Here is a 16,341-nt window from a genome sequence, read left to right as displayed (position 1 = left end):
AGTTCCTTTGAAATACCCACTCGGCTGAAAACGAGGAATAGCTCCTTAGCTATTGTCTTGGCAGAGGTATTTCGGAGTGGAATTGCTTCTGGATAGCGGGTGGCATAGTCGAGTATGACCAACAGGTACTGATGCCCCCTAGCGGATTTCACCAGCGGACCTACCAAATCCATGGCAATCCTTTCAAAGGGGACCTCAATGATGGGAAGAGGTACCAGTGGACTACGGAAATGGGGCATAGGGGCCGACTTCTGACACACAGGGCAAGAGGAACAGTAATTTTCCACCTCCTTAATGACCCCAGGCCAATAGAACCGCTGCAGTACTCTTTCCCGTGTTTTCTCCGCCCCCAAATGACCCCCAAGGATGTGTCCATGGGCCAACTCCAACACCAACTTCCTGTAAGGTCTGGGCACCACCAGTTGCTCAATGGTTTCTTCTGCCCCCTGAGCAACTCGATAGAGTAGGTCCCTTTCCACAAGGAAGTATGGATAAGCAGCAGTTTTCTCAGGACTCACTAGTTGGCCATCTACTTTTACTACATTTTCCCGGGCTTTTATCAGCGTGGGGTCTTTCAGCTGTTCGGTGGCAAAATTTTCCCTATGCACCTCCAAGTCCGAGAAATCCAAAACCGGCAGATTTTCATCTGAGGAGGTGGGCTCCTCCCCAGTTCCTTGGGTCTCCCCAGCTAGTACCGACAAGGGGAACTTGGGAGAGACCTCACCACACTCAGACGCTTTCTGGGATTCACCTTCCTGGTCTGCAGGGGAGACAGTGGGGGGGTCAGAACAATCCCAGAGTTCCCAGAATTTTGGAAAATCCCTCCCCACAATGGCATCATGTGGTAAATGAGGTACCAATCCTACCTGATGAGACAGGTTACCTTTGGGGGTCTCAAAAAACACAGTAGCCACGGGATACTCCCTAGTGTCCCCATGCACACAAATCACTGCCACCTTTTTATGCCCAGAGACCTTTGTAGTGACCATCTCCTCTCTTATCAAGGTTACCAAGTTACCTGAATCCAGCAACCCCACAATATTATTTCCATTAACAGTCATTTTGCACAAATGTTTCTCAGTGCCCGGGCTGGCCGTGCATACCACTGTCGCAAACAGCGACTGACGTCTATTGCTCAGAAAGTCACACTGCATAGGCTCATCCACCACTGGGCAATTAGCTGCAATATGTCCCTCTTGCCGGCAGCGGTAACAAATAATTTTTTTCACCGCTTCTTGCGGCCTTGGCCTTCCTGGCCGCTCTTGCCAGACATTGGGTAATACTCCCACCCTCTCACTCTCTCCACCCTCACCCCTTGTAGTCATCTTACCCGCCGCTGGGGATGGTCTGGTCTTAGGGTGGAAAGTCCGTGAGTCTCTGGAAGAGGAGGTCAGGTTCTCAGTAGCCAAGTATCTCTCCACTAGATCCACCAGCTTGTCTGCAGTTTCTGGGTCTCCATGGCTGACCCACTTTTGAATAGTATTAGGCAGAGACCTTAGGAACCGATCCATGACGACACGTTCCACAATTTTTGGGGCGGTCAAAGTCTCTGGCTGCAGCCACTTCCTGCTCAGGTGAATGAGATCATACATCTGTGACCTGGGAGGTTTCCCAAGCCGAAAAGTCCAATTATGTACCCGCTGAGCACGGACAGCGAGGGTAACACCCAACCGGGCCAAAATTTCCACTTTTAGCACATCATAGTTTTTGGCTTGGTCCGGCTCCAGGTCATAGTAAGCTTTTTGCGATTCTCCAGTTAATAATGGGGCCATCAATCCAGCCCACTGTTCTTTAGGCCACTTTTCCCTTTCAGCAGTCCTTTCAAAGGTGGTTAGAAACACCTCCGGATCATCCTCTCCAGTCATTTTTGGCAATAAACGGCCCACAGAAAATGATGGTGTTTTACCAGAATCATCACCAGCCTCAGTCTGCTGCCTCTGCTGGAGCTGCTTCAAAACAGCCTCAATTTGTTTCTGGTGTTTCTGGTCCTGTTGCACCAGCAATTCCCTATGGCGGACCTCTGCTTGTTCCAAGGCCTTCTGCTGGGCTGCAATGCTCTGCTGGAAACTTGCATTTGCCTGCTGTTGATTGGCATTTGCCTGTTGTTGATTGGCATTTGCCAGAGCCAACTGTCTGATTATCTCCTCCATGCTGGCCTTTAGTTACCACAACTGCCCGCCGTCCTCCACCATATGTAACAAGGTTAGCTCGGCAGCGGGTGTGTGTGACCCCCTGGATGGGTGCACAACACAAAAAGATAGGCACAGCACAACAATAGTGGAGGTGAAAACAAACAGGTGCAATTTATTTACAATATGTACAGAAAAAATGATAAACAAAAAGAGACATCAAAATAAATCCTGGCCAACTTGGCTACTTACTGCAACAACAGCTTTTCCCTAGCTACCCACTAGGTACAGCCTGCTGCTATACCTAGTTGCTAGTACTGGGAGGTTAGCCACACAGGCTTTGGTCTCTCTGCACACAGATAACAGGTCAGCTCCCCAGACAGTTCAGGCACAGATCTGGTTCCAGGGTGGAGCAACTCCCTAAGCACTCTGGGAAGCTTTATACAAGTGTTAATGAGCCCACTACCTTCAGCTGGGCTCATTATCTCAGTGCTGAAGGACTCAGCACTTCCCTCTAGTGGTACAAATCCCCATAAACCCTGAATCTCGGACAAATATATCGTCCATCCAGGACGCAACCAGGTGATTTCACCTGCCTACTGTCACAATATATATATATATATATATATATATATATATATATATACCGTATTTGCCGGCGTATAAGACGACTGGGCGTATAAGACGACCCCCCAACATTTCCACTCAAAATATAGAGTTTGTTATATGCTCGCCGTATAAGACTACCCCCTCTTCCGCACACCTTCCGTCTACATGTCACTAGCAGCAGTCTGGTCCGCCCTTGAATCCATATTATGGATAGCACCAGTATTATAGTACCGTATATTAATACCAAGTGACATATGGTATATTATGACCTGATAAGAGATTTGGATAGGGAGTGCATAAGAAGGGGGGAGGGGGCGAGGAGAAAGTTGTAAAATGTATAAAAGTATACCCCTGTGTGCATTTATTGTTACCGGTTTCACATGAGTGCCCGTAGTATTAGTGCCACTACAGTACCTGTCATTGTCACCATTGTACACGACCGCAGCGCCTCCGGCCAGTCCCTGCATCTCCCTGTAATTGGCACTAGTGCGCATGTGCGAGTTCTGCATAGACAAGGGGCGGGCCGGAGCGCCGCTGCTTCCCGCCGAGCAGAAAAGGCTGGCACCCCTGTATCGCTGCTGATGCTCGCCGCAGCCACGCTGATGACCCGCCGCGGCCGCACTGGATACCGCGCGATACTGGATGGTATGTAGAATGAGGCGGGCGGGCATCGGGAGGCCACTATGGCAGCTATATCTATCCCAACTGAAGTGCACCCGGCGTATAAGACGACCCCCCCACTTGGAGGCATGTTTTTCAGGGCAAAAAAGTCGTCTTATACGCCGGCAAATACGGTATATATATATACACACACACACACACACACACACACACACACACACAGAAGCAATAACAGTAGGAGGTAAATTCATTACATACTACTGTTTGGTACAGTAGGGGTGGCCTGTCGTATGTCTGTAATATGGTAACTTTAGAAAGCAGCTAGAAGTTAGAGTCAGCTAAACTTAAAAACCAATTAGCAATGGTGGAAAGATAAATACCCCCTCATCCTCATGCTCCATTCTAATGCAAGCCATACACTAGTCAAAAAATCATTTGAACGGTTTTCGAAAACGAATACAGTCGTGAGAGCAAATGAAATTACCATCATGTAATGACCGAATTTTGAATGATAAATTATTCAATGGACATAAATGAATCAGTTTTCCATCCATTTTTTGCTTCTAAGTCACATATGTACAGTACCAACAGTTTGATTTTTAACGTGCGAGAAACACATTAACCTTTCAATTTATTGTCCATTTGGCAAATGTTTTCCAAACTATTCCTTAGATTTTTTGGCTGAAAAACTTCACTACGGATTTTTGATTTGTGCCCATTAACTAGATTAAAAACGAACAAACTGTCCAAATGATTCTAATGATTTTTTTGTCTAGTGTATGCCCATCAGAACAGCACCTGCTGTTGTCATATTTGCTGAAAAAAAACATAAATAGGTTACATTAAATCCTACATAACATAAATACATCAAAGTCCTTTAAAAAGTTAGATACTTAAAACATGTAATTCCACCAGGCAAACTACATATTAAAATACATAAAAAAAACACAATCATGCAAATTTTCATAGTAGTTGTGTTAGGAAATGTTTTGGGTATTATAAAATAATTAAAAAAACAAGCAACATTTTTTTTGCCTTCTGGAAACAATTCTGCCAATTAGACATAATTATGGATAACAACCTTTACTGTTATGAAATAATCAACATTAGAGACACAGCACTCGCAGGCAAAACAAATCCAGATCACATGAATTATTTGTTATTCAGCTCTTGCTTGGAAAGGTGATTGCCTAAAATTATGTGTAGTTACTTCTTTCAATGCTAAGTAAACAATATTGCAAAAAAGGTTTCACAATGAAGTTGGCCATTGATTTAACTTGGTGGAGTGACAAGTGTACACATTACTATCACTTAACAATCAATCTTTCTTTGGACAGTTCAGCAGTTTATGTCCACATGGCCAATCCCTTACTACCACTGTTACTTTTTCTAAGATATTAAAGGCACAATGTGTTTTTTTGCTGGATAGAGTAAGGGAGGGTTATAACCCCTGACAAATGTTGCTATGTCTCACTGGGGAGATTTTCATTCATTTCATGTCCTATAGACATAACAGAAAGTGAGAGGAAATCCCTCCAAAGTTAAGGAATCCATGGTTGTTACCAGGTCACCAGAACTAGTGTACCAATTGTAAAATTTCCCGTTCATTACCGTTCTGGGGACAACCACAAATTTGGGATTTTAATACATTAATAACAGTAAACATAACACTAAGGGGGAGATTTCCTAAAACTGGGGCACTCGGAATCTGGTGCAGCTTGTACAATTAAGCTTTGACAATAAAACCCGGAAGCTGATTGTTTTCTACGTAGAAAAGCACCAGATTTTGCACACTTCCCCATAGAGAGGTTTAATTTCAAGATAATGTTCATCTAAGGAATATTTCCCAAAAAGTTTCCAGCAGCACAACCCCCCCCCCTTCCCCCCTTCCCAAAAAAAAAAAAAAAAAATCATGAAGATTGCCCAGCTCCTACTCTGTGCTATTCACTCCATTTTTTTTATATCATGGCCTACACCCTTGTGGATAATGGGGTCAACACAAGTACAGGCCAACCTTAGAATGAATGGAGCTTGCACCATACATGCACAGTAGGAGCTGGAAGGGGTTTTGGTGATAGCCCATTTTACCCTGCTATGACTCATGAGTGCAAGGTAATAAGTACAGTCCTGCAATGCTAGATATGTATATCATAGATGTACCTTTTCTGCATCCTTTAGATTGTTCTTCAGTTTTGGGCGAAGAATTTCTTTTGGTTTTCTTCTGGATTCGAACACAGCTCTTTTGAAGATCATCACTGCCATCTGATGAAAAATATTTATTTGGTTAATACGAGGGGCTTCTAAATCAAACTGGAACTTTTAATTTTACAGGTATATAAAGGGATGCTAGCATAGAGGTACTACACGCGGTAGTAAGTGGCAAGTGTGTCCTATTACTGATTGGCCCGCAACATGTGAACTGCCTGTCTAGAAACCGTTAGTTAAGATAGCAGACAACAGTGGTAGTGCATGCATGAAACAGCATGCAGTGATGACGTTTCTTGCGAACGAAGGTGAAAAACCTGTGGGTATATACAGAAGACATGAAGCACAGTATGGTGATGGGACACTCGCCATAGTAAGACATTTGAATGGTGTGAACATTTCAAAGACGGCTGTACGTCCATCAGTGATGATCCCAGCCGTGGTGGTTCCCAGCCCAGAGCAGTCATTTCTTAGAACATTCAGTGCATGGAATGCCTGATCCTGGATAACCAATACATAAACTGTCGTGAAATTGCACAAGGAATCTTTCTGTGGAAGCAGTGAACACAATGGTGATGAAGTTAAGCAGGCTGTACTAGGGTGGTTTAGGCGTACTGACAAATCTTTCTACTCTGAAGCTTTCCAGGCATTAGCTAAATGTTGGGTTAAGTGTATAAATGCAGCAGGGGGGTATGTTGAAAAATAAATGCAGTTTCCACTCTTTAAAATGTGTTATTTTATTATATTATTATTATTATACAGGATTTATAGAGCGCCAACAGTTTGCTCAGCGCTGTACATTATAAAGGGAGACAGTACATGAGACATTACAGTAACAATACGATTCAATACACGAGGGGTTCGAGGGCCCTGCTCCTTGGAGCTTACAATGTAGGAGGCAGGGGATAGTGGTACAGGAGGAAATAGCTGTGGGGGATGGAGTGGTAGGAAGAGTGGAGGAGTTCAGTAATTAGCTCAGGGCGGGGTAGGCTTCCCTGAAGAGACAGGTTTTCAGAGTGCGCCTAAAGGTGAGGAGAGTAGGTGACAGTCTGATGGATTGGGGTAGGGAGTTCCAGAGAATGGGGGAAACCCCGGAGAAGTCCTGGAGATGGGCATGGGAGGAGGAGACCAGGGAACTAGAGAGTAGGAGGTCTTGTGAGGAGTGGAAAGTATGTTTAGGGTGGTATTTGGATACCAGATCGGTGATGTAGTTTGGGGCAGTATTATGAACAGCTTTATAAGTCAATGTTAGCATTTTGATTTTATCCAGTGGGCAATCGGAGGCCAGTGGAGGGATTGGCAGAGAGGGGTGGCGGATACGGAGCGGTTAGTAAGGTGGATGAGTCTGGTCGCAGCATTTAAGATAGACTGAATTGGGGATAGCCTGTGGTGGGGTAAGCCGATGAGGAGGGAGTTACAGTAGTCGAGGCGTGATATAATTAGGGAGTGAATGTGTTGCTTAGTAGTTTCTGGGGTTAGGAACGGTCGTATTTTGGAGATGTTGCGTAGGTGAAGTCTGCATGAGTTTGTCAGCAATTGGACTTGGGGCTGGAAGGACAGACTGGAGTCTAGGATGACACCTAGTACTCTGGCTTGAGGGGAGGGACTGATGATGGTGTTGTATATATAAACTTGTTGTATTATATAAATAAATTATATATTATATTATATAAATGTTGTATTATATAAACTTCAAAGTCCCGGTTTGACTTGAACGGCCCTCGTATATATTTACTTACTTGTGTATATATACAATTTGTTCATTATATTTATATTACACTTTCACATTTCAAGATAAGTCACATATTTAAGCCACATGCAAGCAAGCAGAAGACTCACTAACATCAGGTGGTCACACAACATCTGCCTGTCCTCAAATGCATCGCTGCTCTACTGGAAACTGCCACAATGTTCTAGGCCAATGACCATTATCGGTATTTTGAAATGCATAAAGAGTACTTATGACCATGGGAAGTGCTCATTATCACCCCTAGTGCAGCCCTACATATAGTACTTTTTGACTGAATGTCACAAGTGATATTGTAACTTAGTCAGCTGCAGCTGAGTCTAAACTTTTACCCTGCTGGGTACTATGCATCCATAATAAGGATGTGTTAAGGAAATAAGTTAGGGAATTTGCTAGTTTTAAAAGTGTTAATGGTGATTCATGCTGGTATTTTGAATATGAGAAATGAGTATCACAAATTACAAAACATATATATTTTTTAAACTCTTATTAGTGTTTTTCATGATCGATTGTACAACTTTAATAGGATAGATTACATGTTTTTCTTGTTTGTTCTAATGGTTTAGGAGATGGGAAATTGTTGTTTACACCTTTTTAATCAAGAAAGAAAAGTATTAATTAGATACTCCGGCAAACAATTACAAAGACAGCAAAATAAATTATGCAGCTGCTCTCAGTTGTTTTCTCTAAACTTTCTGCATATAATCTTCTCTAATTTTTGTGAAAAATTACATATTTGGCAACATGCATTTATAAGAATACAATATATAGTATCAAAGTATGCAGATTCCTGCTGCTATTCATTTTCACAAGTTATTGCAGGTTCACATACACTATATTGCCAAAAGTATTGGGACACCTGCTTTTACACATACATGAACTTTAATGGCATCCCAGTCTTAGTCCACAGGGTTCAATACTGAGTTGGCCCACCCTTTGCAGCTATAACAACTTCAATTATTTAGTAGCAAAGACATTTCACAGATGGACGTATTGCACAGGTGGCAACCTATCAGGGTACCACGCTTGAATTCACTGAGCTCCTGAGAGCGACCCATTCTTTCACAAATGTTTGTAGAAGCAGTCTGCATGCCTAGGTTCTTGATTTTATACACCTGTGGCCATGGAGGTGATTTGAACACCTGAAATTAATGGTTTGAGGGGTGTCCCAATACTTTTGGCAATATAGTGTATATGTGGATTGGATGAGGTTTAAACAGCATTCAATCTGCATGACATGTGAACTAACATTGCTTCCTATGGTGTCTGTCCACATATGTCCAGTGCACCAGCAGTGCAGATTCAGCGCAGATTAAAAAAGTCATGTCCGATTTCTGAGCAGTGCGGTCCAGTTTAGGTGCGGATTATGGGAACCGTTTCTAAACCACACATGTGTGAACAGGAGAAAATCCTGTCCTGAACCTGATGTAAACTTGACTTGAACTGCTGAACAACTACTGTGTGAATTAGCTGTGAAACCTGAGCTTTAATCCACATCGCACACATGTGATTCAGCTCTTACACATGTAAAAACCACACAACCATCAATTGGCTGACGGTGTGACACTTTAAAGTGTTATGGTAAAAGCAACTTTAGGGCTACAGAAGATGATTTTGGAATATGCCACCATTTAAAACCTACTATTCCACTGCCTTTGCTGTTCAAAAGAGGTACCACTGCCTGAAAAATTGCCCATCCAGTGGTCCCTATATCAACAGAAGAATATAGCAGAGATGTAGGGGCCAGTGAAAGGAACCACAGCATGTGTCAAGGAATGAGGTATCGGAAACACCCAGAAGTTTTGGCTGCTGAGCATTATTTAGCAGCAGTATCTTATCAATATAGGAAATAGGCAACAAAAATAGATAATTATTTTAAAAATGTATTTCTTTGTAATTTGCAAAGCCCCTCAATGTGCTTGCTGCAAAGGCTAGTTATAAATTGGAATGGTTGCCATTCTTGTATAGCTTGCTTGCTGGAATCAGGAGTGGGGACATCAGATACCTTCAGCTGCCATTGTGCTCTTGCTGGTCATCTAATGAATCCCTCCGCCTTTAAGAAGGGTTGGGCTCCCCCCAGACATACCTGCCCTCAATATATCTACTGCTATATATGCTCCAACTTAGAGACTCTCAAATATAAAGGTAGGACTGCATTCTGGCAGGGCACTGCAGCTTCCACATACAGTATATCTACAAACGTGTGCAACTAAACCCTCGGTTTTTAATATCAATTGTTAGACAGGGAAAATTTTTTTTGTTTTTTGTTTGTTTGGGTTTTTTTGCAGGCTAGCTGGTAACTGTGCTGGCAAATTTTTTGTTTGTTTCTAAAATATTCAAGTGGCTCTTCATATGTTGACTGTGCAGCTACACTTCTATTTTCAAAATGTAAATCAATGCTTCCACCACACCACCATTAAAAAGGCCTCTTACCAAACAGTAAGGACCATTACATTATAAATGTTCACAAGCACTCAAGCCCACCATGGATGCTTGGACGCACATCGAATCAACATATAAACTGTTGCTATCCAATTTAATACAGTATTTATTTGGCGGAAGCCTTATGAATTGTTTTTGCGTTTATGAACGCACCTGCACTTTAATTTTCACATGGTTCATATTTGCTCTTTTTGCATTTTATTTGTATATAAATGTTGAGTGTATGATATTTATCCATTTTTCTTGTAAAAAGGTTACAATTACACTTTTGAAGAATTTAGCACTGCTTTAAATCATTTTGTTATTTCAACAGCCAGAAAACTGACCGAGCTGGGATGGATGTGCTCTCGTGCCTAGTGTTGTCAGTTTGAAATGCTGTGGCAAGTCCATTCCTGTGTGGAGGGAGACACAAATTTAAAGAATGTGCCGCCCCAAGTTGGGCAGTTTGTTTGTCACAAGGCTGAATGAGATAACATGGTGAGTCAGTGCAGAGACAGGCTCAGGGACTACACAGTTTAGATAGGCTGAATGCTTAAAAATATATACTTGTTGTGATGCTGAAAACCCTGTGAGGGTAACTTTTAATTCGAGTTTTCAACTCTATTTTTGAGTAGAAATAGGACAAAACGTACTTCACTGGCTGGACTGAGGTTCATGAAATGTGCTGCACTTGTGCTGATTCCAGCATCTGTTAAAGTAGAATTTGAAATTTTGCACATGCATGTTCTTAGTAAGAACATTTAACTTAACTTTGCCATGTTTAGATTTTCAATATGCTTAGAATCATGGCGGGATCTAGGGTGGTGTTGGGGTGGGCTGTGCCCCCCCCCAAGCTGGGTGCCCCTTCCTCCCATGTACTTTGTGCAGGGCCTGCTGAGCTTTCCCCCCCTCCCTGCACTCACGGCCGGCCACATGTAAAGTAATCAGTCCAGACAGGAGCAGGGAGAAAATGCGGGCTCTCTGTGATCTCGTTCCTCTTGTCATAACAGTGATCCTCCATACAGCAGGTTACATAGGGTCGCTATTACATCCAACAGTACACGGCTTCATTACCCACCCCCTTCCACATTTCCAAGAGTCGAGCAGTCTTTGGAGGAGAGTGGGAGGGGGGTAATGAAGCTGTGTACCAGCGGATGTAATAGCGATCCTATGTAATCTGCAATATTCAGGAGCGCTGTTTTGGCAGGAGGGGGAGATTACAGATTAAAGAGAAGCCCGCATCTCCTCCCACCCTGTCCTCCACTACTCCTGTTGTTCCCTCATGTAAGACTGGGGAAGGGGAAGCTTGTGGGGGGGGGGCTATTTGTGCTGGGATAGGTAATGGGGAGGGGAGGAAAGTGGTAGGAGGCAGGATTGGGGAAGATTTGTGCTAGGAGGAGGGAATTGTGCTGGAAAGGGGGGTGGATTTGTGCTAGGAGGGGGGAATTGGGGGGGGGGGGTTAGTTCTAGGTGGGGGGAATTGGGAGTGTTATGTGCTACCAGGATGATTTGGGTATGCAGGGACATGTGTTGGGAAGGGTAATTTGTAGACAGTTGTGCTAAGAGGATGTATTTGAGGGGGGGGTTTGTACAAGAATGGGTGATGAGGGGAATTTGTACTAGTAGGAGGTTGTACTAGAAGGGGCGATTTGGGGGGAGTATTTGTACTAGGAGGGGAGATTTGAGGAGAGGATTTGGGGGAGAGGGTTTGTGCTAGGAGTGGGGGGGAATAGGTACTAGGAGGGGTGATTTTAAGAGAGAATTTGTACTAGGAGGGAGGAAGAATTACTAGAGATTGGGAAAATTTGAGCTGGAAGGTAGGTGTGATCGGGGGCAAAGATATGTGCTGGAAAGGAGGATTTGGACTGTGAGGATGGGGAATTTTTGCATTTTTGTTTTGGGGGTGAGTGCTAGATGACCTTGTCCCAGCACTGCACACAATGCACTCATCAGTTCTTTTCCTCCCCACATAACACATAGCTGAGATCAGATTCCTCACAGCATCGACCTGCACAATGTGTAGCTAGCTAATGTTGCAGTTTTGACCTATGAAATTCCTTGATTGGATTGGCAGCTGTAGTAGCCAGCTACACACTGTGTGGAGGGATACCATTCCCAGCTATGGGCTGTGTGGGGAGGAGGAAATCTCTTGAGTGCCCTGCCAGCAGTGACCCTGTCCTCAACTCTACTGACCACTGTCTTCCGCCATGCTGACCCCTGTACCCTGCCCTGCTAACCCCTGTCTTCTGCACTGCTGACCCCTATACACTGCCCTGCTGACCTTGTATCCTCTACCCCCCTGATATTTTTACTGCACCCCAAATCAGACAGGCTAGATCTGGCCCTGCTTAAAATTATTTTCCCAACTGTCTCGTCCTTCTGCTCCCCACTCCCACACTGCCATTATGTCATCATAGGCCGGCAGGGTAGAAAAGAGTGGTTGATTACAGCATGCTTATTAACATGTAACAATGGATTAGGTATTTGGAGTGGAAAGGTCTACTTTAAATACACCTTTCAAGAATTTTGTTTAAACCTTTTGAGAAGGGCAAAAAAGTTTGATCAAGCAGAAATTCAGAGCTGCCCTGTGTCCTCTGCACACTTTCTTTGTTCTATCAAAGAGTCTCTTTAGCCCTCCTAGTTGTTTTTTGGGACCACAGAGCGATTAGCTTTCATATTGAGAGACATGAGAGTGGTGGTGGTTGAGTTTACCATTGTGCACTGGGCAGTGGGCACGGCTGGCAACATTCAGTCCACAGAAATCCTGTTTGTTTTCAGCCCACAACAGGGCTTCAACTGGAACTAAACTCACAGATTTACCTGTTTCCCAAAACTGTTCAAGGCATGTCTTGAATGATTACCGTTACAATTACCAGTGTGCTTGTGGTCAATCACATGCTTTACACAGTCATTTTGCCATAAAAAGTAAGGTGATCAACCTGAAAACAAAAATTTTAAATAATACAATTAACCAATTCTTAGATGTGGTGGCTGTATTCATTTTTGGGGAATTGTTTTCTATTATTTTCACTTGGTAAACCAATCAGTAGCACACTTTCTGTCTTTGGGTGTCTTCATTCTGAATTGAGGAGCAACAGAGACTTCTTTGACCAGCAGAGTAGGAAACTCTGTTTTTTTACTTGTACCAACAGGTAAGCCTATAATAGGGCTTAGCTGTAGGTACTGTAAATATCTCCTAAACCTGCACCATTTAAAAGATATGTACTTGTAAAGCAGTACCAGTGCATGTGCTCTGAAGGAATGGCATGCCTGTGCCGTTCCTTTGAAGCTGTATGCCATAAAAAGTGACTCCGGCACCCATGCACAGCCATTCAAGCTGCCGGAGCCCGCGAACCAAGAAGAAGGACCGGGTGAAGATGGAAGCCCTGTTAGTGGTGACAGCGCGCTGCTGAAGGACTTCATTATACGGTAACTTTCACATAATGTGCTAGTATGCGATGGATACTAGCACATTATGACATTGCCTTGCAGGGGAAAAGTTGTTTTGTTTTGTTTTTTTAAAGTAACGGGTTTACTACTGCTTTAAAGTGGACCTTTAGTCAGAAAATTAGGTCTTGCTAGATGACTTCATGCTGGCCCCTTTTGCAGGTATATATTAAGGTAAAACATAAAAAAAAAGTGCCTATACTGTTTAAAATCCAGTAATCCACCATCTCACCCTGCCTTACACATGCGCAGTTGCACTCCATTTTTAGGCACTGCCAAATTTGTAGAGGATGAGCTGCTGACAGCCTTGAAGTGGAATTAAACCTTCCTATCCTCTACAGCTAAAAAAGCTGCTTCTTTTTGATCTGCAACTGCCATGGTGCTGCACATGCGATCAGTTTTTTGATGGTTTGACAGCTTAGATGACAGCACAAGCAAATGTGACTGAGGCGCACTTTGTCTTATAACAAACAAGACATACCTGTGCTCAAATCCCAATAGCTAGTACATGCATTTATCTATCATGTGCTAAAGGGGTGTAACCACATATTAAAGTGATTCTAAAGGTTTATTTTTTAAGAAAAAATAACAAACAGGTCTATAATTACCTGCTGTGTGCAGTGGCTTTGCACAGAGCAGCCTGTCTCCTCCTCTTCATGGGCAGGCTCTCTTGTCCCCTCCCTCCTATCAGGTGCACCCACAGCAAGCAGCTTGCTGTGGGGGCACCCGCTGCTCCATGTGTTCATTCACACACAGAGCCGCAGCTTGGCCCCAACCCTTCTCTTTTCTCATTGGCTCACTGGCTGTGATTGACAGCAGTGGGAGACAATGGCTCCCGCTTCTGTCTCAGCCAATGAGAAGAGTGAGTCCCGGGATAACCGAGACTCCAGTGCACATCTCTGTATCGAGAGGGGGCTTAGGTGAGTATTAGGGGGACTGGGGGGGGGTGATGAACACAAAAGGTTTATTACCTTCATGCATAGAACTTTGAGCCTTTAGAACCACTTTAACACTAGAGCTTCTGAAGGAACCCTCTGCACACTGGTATATACCCTTTCCAGCAAACTTTACAATAAAAAATAGGGATATTTAGGTCACATATATTGCAATACCTGTTTAAGCTGGTCAACTGCATCAAAGTAATCCCTCTATGGTCAGTCCTACTCTGCACTGCCTACGCAAATGCTACTGTGGAAACAGTAGCAGTCTGTTTTCCTCTATATTGGCATTATGTCCACAGTAGCATTTTCATAGGCAGTGCAGAGTAGGACTGGCCATAGAGGGATTACTTTGACGCAGTTGGCCAGCTTAAGCATGTATTGCAATATGTGTGAACTAAATATCCCTATTTATTGCATAGTCTGCTTGAAAGGGTATATACCAGTGTGCAGAGGGTCCTTCAGAATTTCTACTGTTTGTCTTATAGACACACAGAGTGGGGCTCAGAAGCAAGCCTGCATGAGTGTTCCCAGAGCAAGCAGCTTGCCCTGGGGACACTCAGCAGGGGGGAGCAGCCAAGAACTCTGGCATGGGACCAGAGAAGAGAAGGATCAGTGCTGCTTTGTGAAAAACGACTGCACAGACCAGATAAGTATAACATATCTGTTATAAAAATCTGAACCTTTAGTATCACTTTAAGCTTAATGACACTTATTCAACTTCTCTTTTTATTCCCCAGCTGTAATTTTTTTCTGTGAAATTCAATATGATTGGTCACTACAAGGCAACACAGATAGTTCTTATTTGATACTTTAAAATGAGGCTCAGAGACCTAAGCTATCATGCTGCTTATGAAAGAAGATGGGGGGATTTCCTTTTTGCTTCTCGAAATAAGATACACAAAACCCTTCAAGTGTTGTATCATCAACTAAGAGGTGAGTAGAGATTTGGGAGACAATCAATTCAGATGTTTTTCATTGATTTTAACTCCAGTTTTGTAGCCTAAAGCTCAATAATGTCCTCCAATTAAGGCTAAAAGAGGCTTACCAGCAACCTGTACCATTTTTTCTTTGTTGCAGTTTGATTCTTGTGGGAAATTATCCACCCGAATCGTCTTTTCAGTATTGATTTAAACATTTATTCACAACTAAAATTATATATTCTCATTAGAAAGCTTGTCATTTAAATAACTGAACCTTATAATACAAACATTTATATACAGGTCCTGGCCCCAAAGTAATGCTTAAAACGGAGAGGTAGAAATGGGATACGTGCAATTTCATATGCAAGAAAAACAATAACAGCAAATATCAGTACAAGAAGATTATAGAAATATATATAAGAAGCCCCACAGCAAGTATTACAAAATACATAGCATGACTCACGTGTATGTGAATAACTTATTGAGATTGTAACTCATGCCTTGAACCTGCTAATAATGCAATACTTCTTAAGCCGCACAAAATGCTTGTTTACCTTAAGAGTGGACTCTTTAAAAGCTTTCTTTGCTCCTTCGTTGTAGGAAGAATCACTCATGTTTTCAAGCTGACTAAGCTCACTTATCTTACTGAGAGCACGTCGCGCAAACACCTAAAAGGAAACACAAACACCAAATACAACATTTTGCAATAATCCTCAGTGGTATAAAAAGAAACAATGCACCATCAAACAAATATTAATTATGACATAATCTTCAGTAAACAAAGAAGGTCACAGGCCACTTGGTGGCTTAAAAGATATTTATTTTTACTTAATTTATTGAAAATTATTGGATAGGAATAGAATTTATTTATTTGTACATAAGAAAATATAAGACTGTGCTTTACGTATTCACTACCAGTATCATACAGTAAATGAAATGCTTCATTGGGTAAAGATGTATTATTTTTGCTATGGGATATCTAGCATGTGTTAAAAAAATCTAAAAATTTTAAGTAACACTGGAAAATTTAAACATCTCCTGGTCTGTGAACCGGCTTGAGGGTACATTATAAATGTAAAAACTAACATTCTACAGGTAGTTTTAGGAGCCAAAACATTGTTTCTTATTAGCAGGATAAAGCAACATAGTTGCAGGTCCTAAAACTCAACTCCAGGCAAAAACGTTTTTTTTATAATTTAACCATTTGCCACCCGCCCTATGGCCGAATGGCGGCCGGCAAATGTCATCAGCGTTCCGGGTGGACACCATATGGTGTCCTGCCGCACATGCGCAGATTGCGC

At 42.8% G+C, this 16,341-nt stretch overlaps 1 protein-coding gene across 1 annotated transcript in view; it reads right to left on the bottom strand.

Annotated features, from left to right (window-relative positions):
- The window catches only part of CFAP54 (cilia and flagella associated protein 54), a 527,562-nt gene that overhangs the window by 437,290 nt on the left and 73,931 nt on the right, over positions 1–16,341 (bottom strand). Inside the window, exons 7-8 of the mRNA XM_089651915.1 lie at positions 15,595–15,708; positions 5,520–5,621 (exon numbers count right to left, since the gene is read on the bottom strand). Of these exons, the coding sequence (XP_089508041.1) occupies positions 5,520–5,621; positions 15,595–15,708 (216 nt within the window). The remainder of the gene's footprint in view (positions 1–5,519; positions 5,622–15,594; positions 15,709–16,341) is intronic.

Source organism: Staurois parvus, unplaced genomic scaffold, assembly GCF_062004578.1.
Source record: "Staurois parvus isolate SC_StPar_1 unplaced genomic scaffold, SC_StPar_1.0 ptg000025l, whole genome shotgun sequence".
NCBI lineage: Eukaryota > Metazoa > Chordata > Amphibia > Anura > Ranidae > Staurois > Staurois parvus.
Note: the sequence above shows the minus strand (reverse complement) of the source record. Positions and strands in the feature narration are given on the sequence as shown.